This window comes from Engystomops pustulosus, chromosome 7 (genome assembly GCF_040894005.1).
Source record: "Engystomops pustulosus chromosome 7, aEngPut4.maternal, whole genome shotgun sequence".
Taxonomy (NCBI): Eukaryota; Metazoa; Chordata; class Amphibia; order Anura; family Leptodactylidae; genus Engystomops; species Engystomops pustulosus.
Genome location: NC_092417.1, coordinates 178,822,228 through 178,836,371, shown reverse-complemented (window position 1 = coordinate 178,836,371; position 14,144 = coordinate 178,822,228). Strand labels below are relative to the sequence as shown.

At 47.1% G+C, this 14,144-nt stretch overlaps 1 protein-coding gene across 2 annotated transcripts in view; it reads left to right on the top strand.

Annotated features, from left to right (window-relative positions):
- Positions 1–14,144, top strand: part of LOC140071393 (catalase-like) — a 17,899-nt gene extending 3,755 nt beyond the window's left edge. The window contains exons 1-13 of one of the 2 annotated variants that reach the window (XM_072119074.1): positions 3,733–3,883; positions 6,296–6,464; positions 6,690–6,800; positions 7,058–7,188; positions 8,660–8,764; positions 9,120–9,245; positions 9,642–9,833; positions 10,217–10,369; positions 11,034–11,172; positions 11,651–11,778; positions 12,047–12,154; positions 12,561–12,641; positions 13,742–14,144. In XM_072119074.1, coding sequence (XP_071975175.1) covers positions 3,815–3,883; positions 6,296–6,464; positions 6,690–6,800; positions 7,058–7,188; positions 8,660–8,764; positions 9,120–9,245; positions 9,642–9,833; positions 10,217–10,369; positions 11,034–11,172; positions 11,651–11,778; positions 12,047–12,154; positions 12,561–12,641; positions 13,742–13,798 — 1,569 coding nt within the window. In that variant the 5' untranslated portion in view covers positions 3,733–3,814 and the 3' untranslated portion in view covers positions 13,799–14,144. Of the gene's footprint in view, positions 1–3,732; positions 3,884–6,295; positions 6,465–6,689; positions 6,801–7,057; positions 7,189–8,659; positions 8,765–9,119; positions 9,246–9,641; positions 9,834–10,216; positions 10,370–11,033; positions 11,173–11,650; positions 11,779–12,046; positions 12,155–12,560; positions 12,642–13,741 lie in introns of those variants that run through there. The other variant, XM_072119072.1, reaches the window with a different exon arrangement.

Genomic DNA, 14,144 nt, shown 5'->3' with positions numbered 1-14,144 from the left:
TATTGTCAGGAGATAATTTGTGTGACATCTTCTGGTCCATTCACTATACAAACTGATCACCTATCCTTAGAATCTAAAACCTCAAATCTCTTTTAAAAAGAGAAATGGGGGGGGCGTGCCATCCAACAACCCGATGGATTCGGACAGAATTTCGCAGAATTTAAAAGTTTTGTGTCGCAAGATCAAGCACTCACATGAACCAGGAAGAAGAAGGTGAACTCCGGCGGACCTCGGCGCAGAAGCGACATAGGAAGGAACTCGGACGCACGATGTTAGTGAATCGCGCCGGACCCGAATCCACGTCGGACAACGCGCCGCGGGATCGCGACTGGACCAAGTAAATCTGTCCCATTATGTTGTTGTTTCTCTGCATTCATTAATTACTTCATAAAAATAGAGATTATAATAAGTGGAGAAACTGGATGAGCGAGGGCCCTGCAGGCTAAGAGCGATATAATTATTTTCTTATCCTGCGATCAGATGACGTGGTGTGAACCAGCACCGAGCCATTACCCCAGGTGTGACGCCACCTACAGGTATGTGTCCGTGCACATTCCTGGAGCCGCTTATCACTTGGGAATTGGGATACCGGCTGGATGTAATCTCCCAGGGAAGACATTCAGGCCTGCCCTGCTGGGGGTTAAATATTTACATTCAAGAGTGGGAACTTCTTAAAGGGGTGGTCTAGCCTCAAAAGATTTTTAACCTATACATGGAATAGATCCGCAAATCTCCGATTGGTGGGGATCCGACAACCAGCACCCTCATGGATCAGAGCTTCTCTGCAGGACAGCGCCGTTCTCTGTATAGTGGTCACATCAGGACACTGCAGATCACCCACCATTCATTCACTGTTGATCTGTTTGATTGAACATGTCTGATCCTTCCGTTCTCAGGAGGTTTGACTAGAGGAGTCTGAGTAGCATCATATGTAACCTGGTAATGATGGTGTCACTTATATAATTGTAGCGATTATGTAATGGAGCATCGATGAGCTTCCCCCAAATATAGTGAGACGTTACTAATTATGTCTCTGAAGCAAAGGACTGAGACATGACTAATCTTACCCAGAAGAGATCACAGGTCTATGTACACAGCTATCCCTTTATTCATTCCAAGGGAATAAATGGAGTCATTGAATGGGTTAAACATACTGACGTGTGGGGGTCCGTTCACACCTAATTTATTTCATCAGTTTTTCGGCATAAGTTATCGGGAACCAGAACTAGAGGCTACACAGAAATAACATATAACGGAGAGATAATAATGTTTTGTTGTGGTACTGTGTGTAGAAATGCTTGGTTTTGGTGCTATTTTGATTTAGTAGTTTATGGTTCTGTTCCTGTATCTAAGTAGTAAGCTTGGTTCCAATCCTTTATCTATGTAGTAATGCTGTGTTCTAGTACTGTATCTGTGTAATACTTGGGTCCTGGTGATGTATCTATATAGTGATGCTTGGTTCTGCCACTGTATGAAGTAACTGTTGGTTCTGGTGCTGTAATTATGTAGTGGTCTTGTTGTTATCTAGTAATTAGAGATGAGCACACTCAATGTTCTGGGTTCGGATGGCTGACCGGACATATTGCTGGGTTAGTGGCCAAATTGCCAATCTGATATATTTACGCCCCTGGCTAATAGCCATACATATGAGGGGCCGGGGGTACACCTAGTGGTATAGAGTAATGCTTGTCTCTGGTGCTGTATCTATGGAGTAGTGCTTGGTTCTGGAGCTGTATACAGTAATGCTTGGTTCTGGAGCTGTATACAGTAATGCTTGTCTCTGGTGCTGTATCTATGAAGTAGTGCTTGTCTCTGGTGCTGTATCTATGGAGTAATGCTTGTCTCTGGTGCTGTATCTATGGAGGAATGTGTGCTTTTGGAATGCAGCTTTGATAAGTTTTCTAATAATGAGATGCAGATACCAGAGCACAGGGTGAGGTGTGCAGATCCATCCCGGGACGTGCGCTGCACCCTGTAATTTATTTCAATTGGTATTTGGGCAGATCAGGCAGTGCCACCACCACCTCCTGTAGGATAACATAGTGCTGAGTGACACCTCCGCTGTGCCAGCATTAAAGTGACACAACCTCCTTAAATCTGTGTCTGTATGACTGTGCCCAGGATTGCAGCCATAACGCCCGCCATACTCTGCTCCAGCTGTGTCTATGGTAAAGCTGCGGAGCCTTGCTGGTCCATAAAGACCCAAAGAGTACTGGCCACTGCTGCCTACTGTGCCTTGTGGCATCAGTGCCTACAGCCGATGCCCCTCTCCAGCCCTTCAGTACTATTTCTGGGTGCCAGTCCCTGTTCCCTACTATACACGCTGCCTACTATGCCCGCTCAAAGGTGCCCACCACTGCTCCCTGGCATACCTAGCAGAATTTGCTTTCCAGCTGATGCCTTCATTGACCCATACCTGCTCCACCAAAGCGCCAGTCTTGGCATCCGCAAAATTTACTCCAACTATCGGTCATCTGGTTGGTTCCTGTCACTCCACCCTTGTGCCCACGTCTGGGGTGACACTTGCTAGGCGTCACCTCTCCATCAGACTCCACCATTTGGGCATTTGCCATTTTTGACTTCCTCAATTGAAAAAACCCCCGAGAGGAGGAAAATACAGACCGTACAGCAACGCCTTGTGCAATGCGGACACTGACACATCATCTCCACCTTGTGCTTTGTTTGCTTGTATGATATCTGTCAATTTCTATTGTTCTCTTTATATAGAGCAGAATACTGTAGAAATCCCACTTCCTTATGGCACAATTACTACAATTATAGGATCTATTGGCTCATCAAAGTATCTGCTGGAATGTGAACCAAAATCATCTAAGTGGTGTAACCAAGCCCCTGGTGGTCTTCGCTAGATCTGGTCTACTCACCTACAGCCAGGATGGGACTGGCCCATCAGAGGATCCTCCGGTGCACCCAAGCTCCATCCCAATATAACCCCAGAGGTATAGAAGAAAACCCAATTTGGAGGCTACTAGGGATTGTTAGATGGTGACCCACCACAATCACATCTGGTAGACCCTAGGAAACCCAGTCTGACGCTGCCTACCATAATCCTGTGCCACTTGAACTCAGCAGTGTATACGGCATGACACCACTGAAGCCACGGATTGGTAGTGGTTATGGCAGTTATGAGAGTCAGTTCTCCATGAATGGTAGATCGGTAAGGAGTGGGATGTTAAGTGGACGATCATGGATTAGACTATCCTAAGCGATGGGCAGGAGCTACAAAGAACGGATAACCAGTGGCTACTGTCACCCCCCGTCAACCTAGATCGTTGACAACGGGCCCTAGAATGAGACCTCCAGAGCAGCAACATGACCATTCCTGGAGAAGCTGGTGGGAGCCAATGGTTAGGTAGGTTGTCCAGTAATGGAGTCACCCAAAGAAAAATATCCAAGCTTTGGAGATCTTTACAACTTCATTGACGTTCCCCCCTGTGGTTGTGGCACCAGGTGCCCTGATCCATAACTGCCTGGAGAAATGGGAAGACACCGAATCAGAACTCATTAATAAACTTTAGGACTGTATATAACATCTGGAGTGTTATTGTGGAGCATATAATCTGGCGTGTGTGAACGTTGCCCTATGTGCCTCCTAGTGCCGATGCACTATTGTCATGTAATGTAGGTCTGGGAGGCCATCGCTCAGACATGCTCCTTCCTTTATAGTGTCACATTGTATAATTGGGATGTTTATAAGCTGCTGTGTTTTACATACCTGAGCAGGAGGGCGGTGCGGGTGTCACCTGTTCTATATATATCACATAGCTTCATCGCTCTAAAGAACACACTTGTCATCATGGCGGGCAGATGTCTGTATAGTCCTCACTATCAAACCAAGACTGAACAAGAAGCCCAATGCACTCAGGTAATGACCTTCCTCTAATTCCATCTCTTAAAGGTGCATTTTATGCATCAAAGGAGCAGGGACTCCACTCCAGCACCCCCTGAGATGAACATCCCTGATCTAGACTTGCTTGATCTTCCAGTAGGACATTATGGAAGTCCTGTTCACTTTGAAACTCTTCTTGGAGATGACCACCCTTCTGGTCGGATTTTTCATAGTTTTTAGGGTCATTAATGTGATGGTCTTATGTGGTCTTGGTCAGGAGAGGTCTTCTCTAGCCTATTTCTCTATGGGAACCCACTAGTGTAAAATCTGTTTTGGCTGCTCGTTGTGGACTATTGGGTCTTCTGAGACAGTGGTGGTTCTACCCATGAGTGTATGTATTTATGTACTTGGATAGCACTGAAATAATGTTGATGGCCTTAGTTGATAATTTTCGATCTGAGTGGACCAATTGTTACGAGTGGCTGCGGCGTCTAGTCTATGGGACAGTGTGGACCTTTGCAAACCATGAAGAACGTTTTGATGGTCCATTCAAACACATGATCAATGGGAAGCTGATATCTGGACCCAACCAATCTGATATGGATGACCTGTCCTAATGAAAGGATCTGTAGTTGTTCACTATTGCAGGACCTCAATCTAAGTTCTTGAGGACATTAGATCTGTCACCTCTACTCTTTGCCTTAATCCGACCATTTACAAACGGTTGGATAAAAATTGGTGAAGGACTTGGAGTAAAAATGTGGCCATCCCCTTGGATGAAGCCCCTTTGTGACCGGTTTGTGTCCACCATTTTTGATGAAGTCTACTGGGGAGCCTCGGACTCTTAGAGCTACCTTCATGCTTGGCCACCACTCTGTTTTGGATGCTAAGCCTGGCTGATTCATCCCTGCATCTGTCTGTCCTCATAGATATTTTATGGTGACCCAAAAATGCTGTTCCCTGTCGATCTCCTGTGTATGGGTGGTGCAGAAAGAACACCTAGATCTGCTGTGATTGGGCTCTATTATTAGAGACCGGGACTTCTCCATAATGTCCACATTGCATCAGCCTCTAAAAATATTTTTCCAGTCTGCCTTCTGTTTTTGGAGACATTCGGTATCTATAGACTGTAATCTCCTGTATCTCATGCCTTGTAGCTGATGCACCTCATTATTCTGCCGAAACCAATATGAACGTTGGAGTCTTAGCCCCAAGATGTAAACGTCTTCGTTGATCAATTCCAGTTTGTTATCCGTCACATCCACATTGACCTTTGATCAGGATCCTTTACGTGATGGACACAAACGCCTTTTGACTACTGGTGGAAACGATTGTGGTTCCTTATGGCATCCGGCACTGTAAGCTCCAACTCCGAGGCTTCTCCATATGGATCATAAACTCTAGGATCCAAATTTAGATTCTTGAAAAGTTTGAAAGTTTTTGTTGGTGGTTTTTTTTAAAAATAGAATTCCGATGAGGAACGAATTCATTGTCTCTGATCAATTATTCAACTTTAGACACATTAAAAGGGATATGTCACCCATCCCCGTAAATAATATGAAAGATTTACGCACCATTGCAATCTCGGTGCCATCACTGCCTCGCCCCCGGCTTTCTAGAAGAACTTGGAGGTCGGAGAAGATATGAGAGAAAAGATTCTAATGGAGATACATTTATAACGTGCGTCCCAGTGTAGACGGTCCCACAGCAATGTCACTACTGTATCCTGTAGTATTCACTGCAACCTTACACTTCCTGCTCTGTAGAGATCACTTCTCAGCAGTCATGTCCTCATTATTGATGGATTACACTGGATTTACCCTTACCAATCGATGTTCACAGCTCATCTTCTCTCCCTGGCTGCACAATGATCCCTCAACAGGTCATACAGCATGCCCACTACACTCTACCATAGACGTCTATGTGTTATAATGGCTCACCCCACCTTGTCTGCACAGGACAAAGAGCACGCCCACAAGTTTTCTTCGGTCAACGGGTGAGATCATGTCTCACTGCCTTCACCTCCCTGCACACATTACAGAGCATGACCACTACACTCTCCCAGAGTGGTCATTAAGTCATGGACACAGTTCACCATCTCTCATCTCTTTCTTCATAGGTTTGGGAGCATACCCACAACTTTATATGTGATCAACTCCATTGTCCTCCTCTTCGTCCCTGCACAATAACCTTTGTACGGGTCACAGAGCATGACCACTACACTCTTCCAGAGTGGTCATTAAGTCATGGACACAGTCCACCTTCTCCCCTCTTTTTCTCCATAGGTCTGAGAGCATACCCACAACACAGCTGCATCAGGTGCTGCAGCTATAGGACCCCCACTGATTTCCCCCCCCCCCCCCCCCACAGTAGTGGCCCGCTCCCATAGTTTCCTGTAAAATGTGGAAATTTTAACATTAACTCCTGTGTTCTATTCCCTCTCTACAGCCGGAGCTTCTGACCACAGGGACCGGCCTTCCCATTGGAAATAAAACCAGTTCTCTAACAGTCGGCCCCCGGGGGCCCATGCTGCTCCAGGATGGGATATTTATTGAAGAAATGGCGCACTTTGTCCGGGAGAGAATTCCAGAGAGGGTGGTGCATGCTCGAGGGGCTGGTAGGTAACTTTTCTTGGTAACGGTCAGTATTGTAGCTCCACCCACTTGGAATGTACTTTATGGCATGCTGTAAAGAGTAACCAGAGATAATATTCCATTTCTTATCGTTCCTCTCTTGTTTTCTATGGCGTTCTGTGGGCAAGACTGAAGAGGAGTTGGGTTATAAGTAGATGAAGATGAACCCCTTTGCTATTAACATTCTTCCCTTTTTTTTTTAATTTCAGGGGCTTTTGGATATTTTAAAGTCACTAATGACGTCACCAATTACTGCACAGCCAAAGTGTTTGAGTATATTGGGAAGAAGACCCCAGTAGCCGTCCGCTTCTCCACTACAAGTAAGCAGGGGCCCTGGTAGAGATGTCCTACAGACCATGTACAATCCGGCCCCTGAGGGTCCTCACCACGACTAATGCAAACCCTTGCTCCTCGCATTCCTATTAATCTGTACACCAAACCAAATTTCCCACCATTGTCTCTAAAAATGGACTGTCCCGACAGATGTGACAGAAAGATCAACGAGACATAATTTAATATATATATATAAGGAGTCTTTATTGTGTTTGACCAATTTCCATGATTTTTTTTCCTGCAGCTGGAGAATCCGGGACGTCCGATCTGGTGAGAGATCCTCGAGGATTTGCCGTTAAGTTCTACACCGAACATGGAAACTGGGATATTGTTGGGAACAACACACCAATATTCTTCGTAAGAGACCCCATTCTGGTGAGTATCCACCCCATCCAGATTCTCTTCATCTGGGTTCCCGAAGACTTTCAAAGACTACTTGGCCCCCACTTGCCCGTCACCCAAAACTTTTTTTGGCCTGCAAAATTGTGTATTGCTGAATGTGATGTGCAGATCTTTGATAGTCATGGACAACATTATGTTGGCATAACCTTGATAGGCTACATATAGTTGACCACATAGTCCTGTAAGAGGTCCATGGACTTGCATATGTGTGTGGAACTATGGGAATAAACTTGAAAACGCTTGTTTTCAATCTCTCTTGGTCCATCCATTTATACAATAATGTAAAATCATATATAATATGTAAAGTCTTCAAGACAGGAAATCATGGTCCACAATTTACTGGAGGCTACAATATATAATGATCTTTGGATTCATGAAGGCTGAAGATCATGGTTGGTTGTAGAATAGAAACCCTGAGTTTGGAAGTCACTCTCCTGCAACAAATAATCTCCAGACCTGAGATCATGGTCCGTGGTTGGTTGGCAGCTGGAGACTTCCACAATGGAGATCTTGTACCATGGTTGGAAGTTTAAAACTTCCAAAGTGAAGATCACGGTCCATGGTTGGTTGTAGGCTGGAGACTTCCATACTGGAGGTCATTATCCATGGTTGGTTGTAGGCTGGAGACTTCCACACTGGAGGTCATTGTCCATGGTTGGTTGTAAGCTGGAGGCTTCCACACTGGAGATCATGGTCCATGGTTGGTTGGGGGCTGGACACTTCCACACTGGAGATCACGATCCATGGTTGGTTGTAAGCTGGACACTTCCATACTGGAGATCACGGTCCATGGTTGGTTGTAAGCTGGACACTTCCATACTGGAGATCACGGTCCATGGTTGGTTGTAAGCTGGAGACTTCCATACTGGAGATCATGGTCCATGGTTGGTTGTAAGCTGGAGACTTCCACACTGGAGGTCATTGTCCATGGTTGGTTGTAAGCTGGAGACTTCCATTCTGGAGGTCATTATCCATGGTTGGTTGTAACCTGGAGACTTCCATTCTGGAGGTCATTATCCATGGTTGGTTGTAAGCTGGAGACTTCCATACTGGAGGTCATTATCCATGGTTGGTTGTAAGCTGGAGACTTCCATACTGGAGGTCATTATCCATGGTTGGTTGTAAGCTGGAGACTTCCACACTGGAGGTCATGGTCCATGGTTGGTTGTAGGCTAGAGACTTCCACACTGGAGGTCATGGTCCATGGTTGGTTGTAGGCTGGAGACTTCCACACTGGAGGTCATGGTCTATGATTGGTCACAGGACATTGTTCCGTTACAATTTTTCATTCAAGGTAATACCATGGCTGGATGTTGGGGTAGACTGTAGCATAATATCTTTTCATGGACTCTTCATATTGTATCATAATCTAATAGCTCATCACTGAGGTTCTTCTATGTTGTGTGTGTGGTTTTTTACATTCTCTCAATCTTCTCCCTCGTAGTTCCCATCACTTTCCCATGCCCAGAAAAGAAACCCACAGACTCACCGTAAAGACCCAAACATGCTATGGGATTTTCTGAGCCTGCGTCCTGAAACACTACATGAGGTACCAAGCATTACGTTTCTCAAGCTTATCTTGTACGTTGCTTATCTTGAGTTTGTGATGTAATCGGTCACCTATTACCATAACCCAGTAGTAGCTCTAGGAGTCATGATGGAAGCAATCTCCTCCTCGTAATCCTGAATAACCTACTATGAACATGCAATGCAAATCGAACCAATTTTTCTGAATACTTGATGATCAGCAAGTGTGACCACCTCTATAAAAGCAGAAGTTTTATCAGTGTTCTGGTTTGGAACAAATGCAGGTTTTATTTGACTGTATCAAAACTTTGCCTCTTCTTTCATGACCAGTGTCCACTGATACCAGAAAGCTTATTCCTCATCCTGTTCACATGCAGGTCACCCACTTATTTACGGATAGGGGGATACCTGATGGATTTCGATTTATGCATGGATTTTCCAACCATGCCTTCAGACTGGTCAACGCCAAAGGGGAGGCTGTGTACGCCAAATTCCACTACCTGGTATGTATCATCATATGAGCCCACACTATGACTTCAAAATATCCTAGAGACCCCCTAAGGTCCTCAGATGCCTTCAGGTTTCTGTAACCTGGAGGACTCAGTCTATCATTTTTTTTTTTTTTTTGAGGTTTTGAAGGTCCTACAACTAGAACCCACCATATTGTGTTCATTGGTCACATAACCTTGGTCTCATTCTAGTAAGATGTGATACCAAGCATGGCCACTATACAGGGTACGGCGCTGTGCTTGGTAAGTGATGGAGAGGCTCTAGCACTCATCCCAAGGCGGGGGTATTTTCTTCAATAGCCAATTGTTGGGTCTCCACTGATCTTCATGACCAGTCACATGTCTTTCACCTAATATTTTAATCTCAATGTTGTCTTCTCCTCACTCCAGTCCAACCAAGGGGTGAAAAACCTGTCTAAAGCAGCCGCCAAGGCTCTGGCTGGAACAACTCCTGACTACGCATTCAAAGATCTTTCCGATGCCATTGACCGGGGAGACTTCCCATCCTGGACATTGTACATCCAGGTCATGACCTTGGAACAAGCCAAGAACCTTCCATTCAATCCTTTTGATATCACAAAGGTAAGAAGTATCGGACCAAGGATGAGATTGATGGTGGGACATGGTGGACGCTCGGCTAGGACTGGGGGCCTACCCATGAATTTAAGGGAATCGGTGACTCCTGACTTCCTCTTACATCTTCCCGTCCTTCTATGGACATGGGTATGGACCCTAGAGATCTTTGAATGAGCCGTGCGTGTTCCAGGAATCATTTTGTACAGAAACTCCATTGTAAATTTGTGCGTTACTATGGTAACCGACTACAAACAAACTCTGTAGTCTGATGCTGCAGTCAGACTACACAGGGTTTGTTTGTAGTCTGTTACCGTGGTAATATAAACCTGCATAGGAGCTGTCTACACAAAGTGCTGTAAAGAATATAGTGACTCTTCTATGACTTCCAGGTCTGGTACCACAGCGAGTTCCCTCTGATAGAAATCGGGACGTTTACGTTAAACAGGAATCCGGTCAATTACTTTGCAGAGGTGGAGCAGATCGCCTTCTCCCCCGATAAGCTGGTGCCGGGGATAGAGCCCAGTCCTGACAAGGTCCTACACGTAAGAACTTACTACATACATGTTACAGGCTCATGGAGGGCCCCCCACATCCTCCACATCCACCATGGGAGGTTCTGATCTCTACTAAACCGTCCGGGCCATTGGTTCGGTTATGAATGGGGCCACATAATGGCGCTGGTAATGGGGGGCCCGGTGATGGCGCTGGTAATGGGGGGCCCGGTGATGGCGCTGGTAATGGGGGGCCCGGTGATGGCGCTGGTAATGGGGGGCCCGGTGATGGCGCTGGTAATGGGGGGCCCGGTGATGGCGCTGGTAATGGGGGGCCCGGTGATGGCGCTGGTAATGGGGGGCCCGGTGATGGCGCTGGTAATGGGGGGCCCGGTGATGGCGCTGGTAATGGGGGGCCCGGCGATGGCGCTGGTAATGGGGGGCCCGGCGATGGCGCTGGTAATGGGGGCCCGTCGATGGCGCCGGAAATGAGGGCACAGCGACGGCACCGGTAATGGGGGGGTCACGGCGATGGCGCCGGTAATGGGGGGGCCACGGCGATGGCGCCGGTAATGTGTGATAGGGCGGTGGAGTTATTAGGGAGGGCACTATGATGGGGTTGGCGGATTACGTAATATTAAACTCCTCCCTTCCCTCTCTAATTAGATACATGTTATATTTTCTATAATAAGTGACAATGTTTCCTCCCTCGTAGGCGCGCATGTTCTCCTACCCAGACGCTCAGCGCTACCGGATCGGAGTGAATTATCAGCAGCTCCCGGTAAACCGCCCCAAACAGTCTAAAGTGGCAAATATGGAGAGAGACGGGGCCATGGCGCTGGGGGACAACCAAGGTACAATGTTACTGATGTTTCAGAGTGTCGGAATATATTAGAGCCTGAGCCCGAGTAGTAATCATTGCAATGTATTTCAGGATTGTAGCTCCTCCAAGTGCACTGGGGGTGTGTCCTCACACTGCTGTGCGCAGCCAGTGTGATTTGTTGTCCCTGGAGAGATGTGTAATCAGACCTTTGTGTATGTTGTTAGTAGCAGCAGGACTGTGATATATGGATTTATATACCAGGGTTGTATCTTCTCCAAGTGCACTGGGGGTGTGTCCTCACACTGCTGTGCTCGCTGATCTCTGACAGATCTCCGCATTGAGCTGCTTGACAACTCCTCCATTCTGTACCAGGCTTCTAGTGGATAGTCTGTCAGGCAGCTTTGATCAAAGAAGTGAGGAGCTCAGAGCACAGCAGTGTGAGGACAATGATGTCATGGTGAAAATATATAACCATCTACTTTATATAAATGTTTCCATTTTTCAAAAAGGAAATGCTCCAAACTATTATCCAAACAGTTTCGGGTGTCTCCGGGACAGTCGGGAGTTCCTAGAGAGCACCACGTGTTTATGCGGGGACGTGGCCAGACACGAGGATTCAGATGATAACGTGTCTCAGGTAAGTGTATCCCACCGTCTGTGTATCTGATCCGTGATACAGCATCTTCATGTATCTGAATAGTGTTTAGAGACGGGGGGCTACGGCAAGGGCAGTGGGTGGTCTGGGGGCTCTTAGAGGAGGAGCTTGTCAGAGGCTCTTAGAGGAGGAGCTTGTCAGAGGCTCTTAGAGGAGGAGCTTGTCAGAGGGTCGTAGAGGAGGTTCCTGGGCTTTGACTTGTTCCTTCTAACTTCCTCCTATCGGTTTGTTCTTCTGGTTTTCTTTCCAGGTGAGAAAATTCTACCTTGAGATTCTGTCCGAAGACGAGCGACAGCACCTGTGCGAGAACATTGCCGAAAGTTTATCTGGAGCCCAACCCATAGTCCAGAAGAGAGCGGTGAGCATTGCTACAGGGTAAAGCATAGGGGAAGAGGAGCCTTTGATTGGTCTGGAGGGAGTTTATAACCATTAGGGGGGTGCGGTGAAGGTGGGGCTTCTAACCACTGGGGGGAGGGTGAAGGGGGGGCCTCTAACCACTGGGGGGGGGGGGTGAAGGCGGGGCCTCTAACCACTGGGGGGTGTGGTGAAGGGGGGGCCTCTAACCACTGGGGGGGTGTGGTGAAGGTGGGGCCTCTAACCACTGGGGGGGTGTGGTGAAGGTGGGGCCTCTAACCACTGGGGGGGTGTGGTGAAGGTGGGGCCTCTAACCACTGGGGGGTGTGGTGAAGGTGGGGCTTATAAATTCTGAACACGTTCTGCACCAGGCGATCCGTCTGCTGGACTTATGTAATCCGTATTTTTAGGTGAAAAACTTCACTGACGTCCATCCGGATTATGGGAAACGAGTGACGGCAGAACTGGAGAAACTGGAAGCGGCCAAGCAGGTAAAATAGAGGGGGAACATATTCTGTGCTGAGGAGACCACGACTTGGTAGATAAGTTACTGGTTGATCTTCTGATGGGGGCAGATAATTTGTGATTCTTTGTTACCTGGTGGCAGATGTGTAATGTGCTTGTGTATAGGAAGGACGGGTAACCTACTTTATTGCTTACACGTTGCCCCCCGGGGACCTGCCCTCAGTGCAGGGCCCTCTGGATTCCCTGGGACCTGAGTGGCTGCATGTAGGGGGGCCTAGCACCAGAGTTATGTCATGGGTGGCTTGGTCCAGGCCTCGTCCACACCCCTCAGGCCCAGCGAGGGGACGCAAGAAGAGGGGGAGGTCCCAGTGTAGTATAGATCCAGAATGCAGAATTTAGTTGGTACCTCAGCCATAGTCCAGTGGTCGGAGTGCTGTCTAGTAGGAGCCAGACTGGTTCTGCTGCTTGGGCAGTGAGTTGGCAGTTTCTGTGGAATAACCACACGGAGAGGCGCACTCTTCATGGGAGAGAGAGATGACTCTGAAGAAATCAACAGAAAGACGTAGAGAACCACTTGGTCCGGTCTACAGACTAAAACTCGGAGAAAGTCCTAGAGATCCAGACAGAGAAATTATAGATTTTTACATTTTTTTTTGTTCTGGGGAATTCCAGGACACCAACCAATCACTAGCCTAGGATTCTGTAAGAAAGATTACAAATGTTGCAACATAGCACAAACATCACGTTAACCCTTCAGGCATATAGTACTGCAGGTGTCCTTGCTACATTATAACAGTAGGTGGCAGCAAACGACAACTATCATGGGGAACTCCAAAAATAAAGGCGTAAGATGCCTAAAGGTAGCATGGGGCTGCTGGCCAAACTCCCTCCAGCCCACCAGGAAACTAACTGGAATTGGCTTTGGTAATGACCCATCCAGCGGGACATTACACATACACAGGGGGGTGAATTGGTTACTTGCTAAGGCTTGAAGAGGGCAGATAAGTGACCTTGTGGGCGTTCAGAGGAGGCTATACATTCTCTATGTATATAGTGTATAGAAGATACTATATGTTCTATCTGTTATAACTTGTGTATGACGACATATGTAACTTTTTGTTATCAGGCACAAGCACCACAAACCCATCAGTCCCCTGTACTAAAGAAGGTGACCTTATACTGAGCCTGTGCCCCTCCTTGACTAAAAGACAGAACCTCCGATGACCCCTCCCATGTTCTCATATTATGGACCAATACTGTATTGTATAGTCTGTCATCAGTCCGATTGGTTCTGGTTCTCCCAATTCCACAATGCGCTGCTGTAAAACCAGCCACTAGGTGGCGACGTGACGCTGCGTTGTCTGAGGTTTATTGGCTGCATTGAAATGACTTGGATGAAGTCCAGCGCCACCTTGTGACTTTACACAACTATTGCGTTTAACTATTGAGTTGCTGCAGCAGTGGGGCGAGTTGTCGCTCATACTGCGGGCAGCGGCAGTCACTCAATAGTTAATATTCATCAGTAGTGC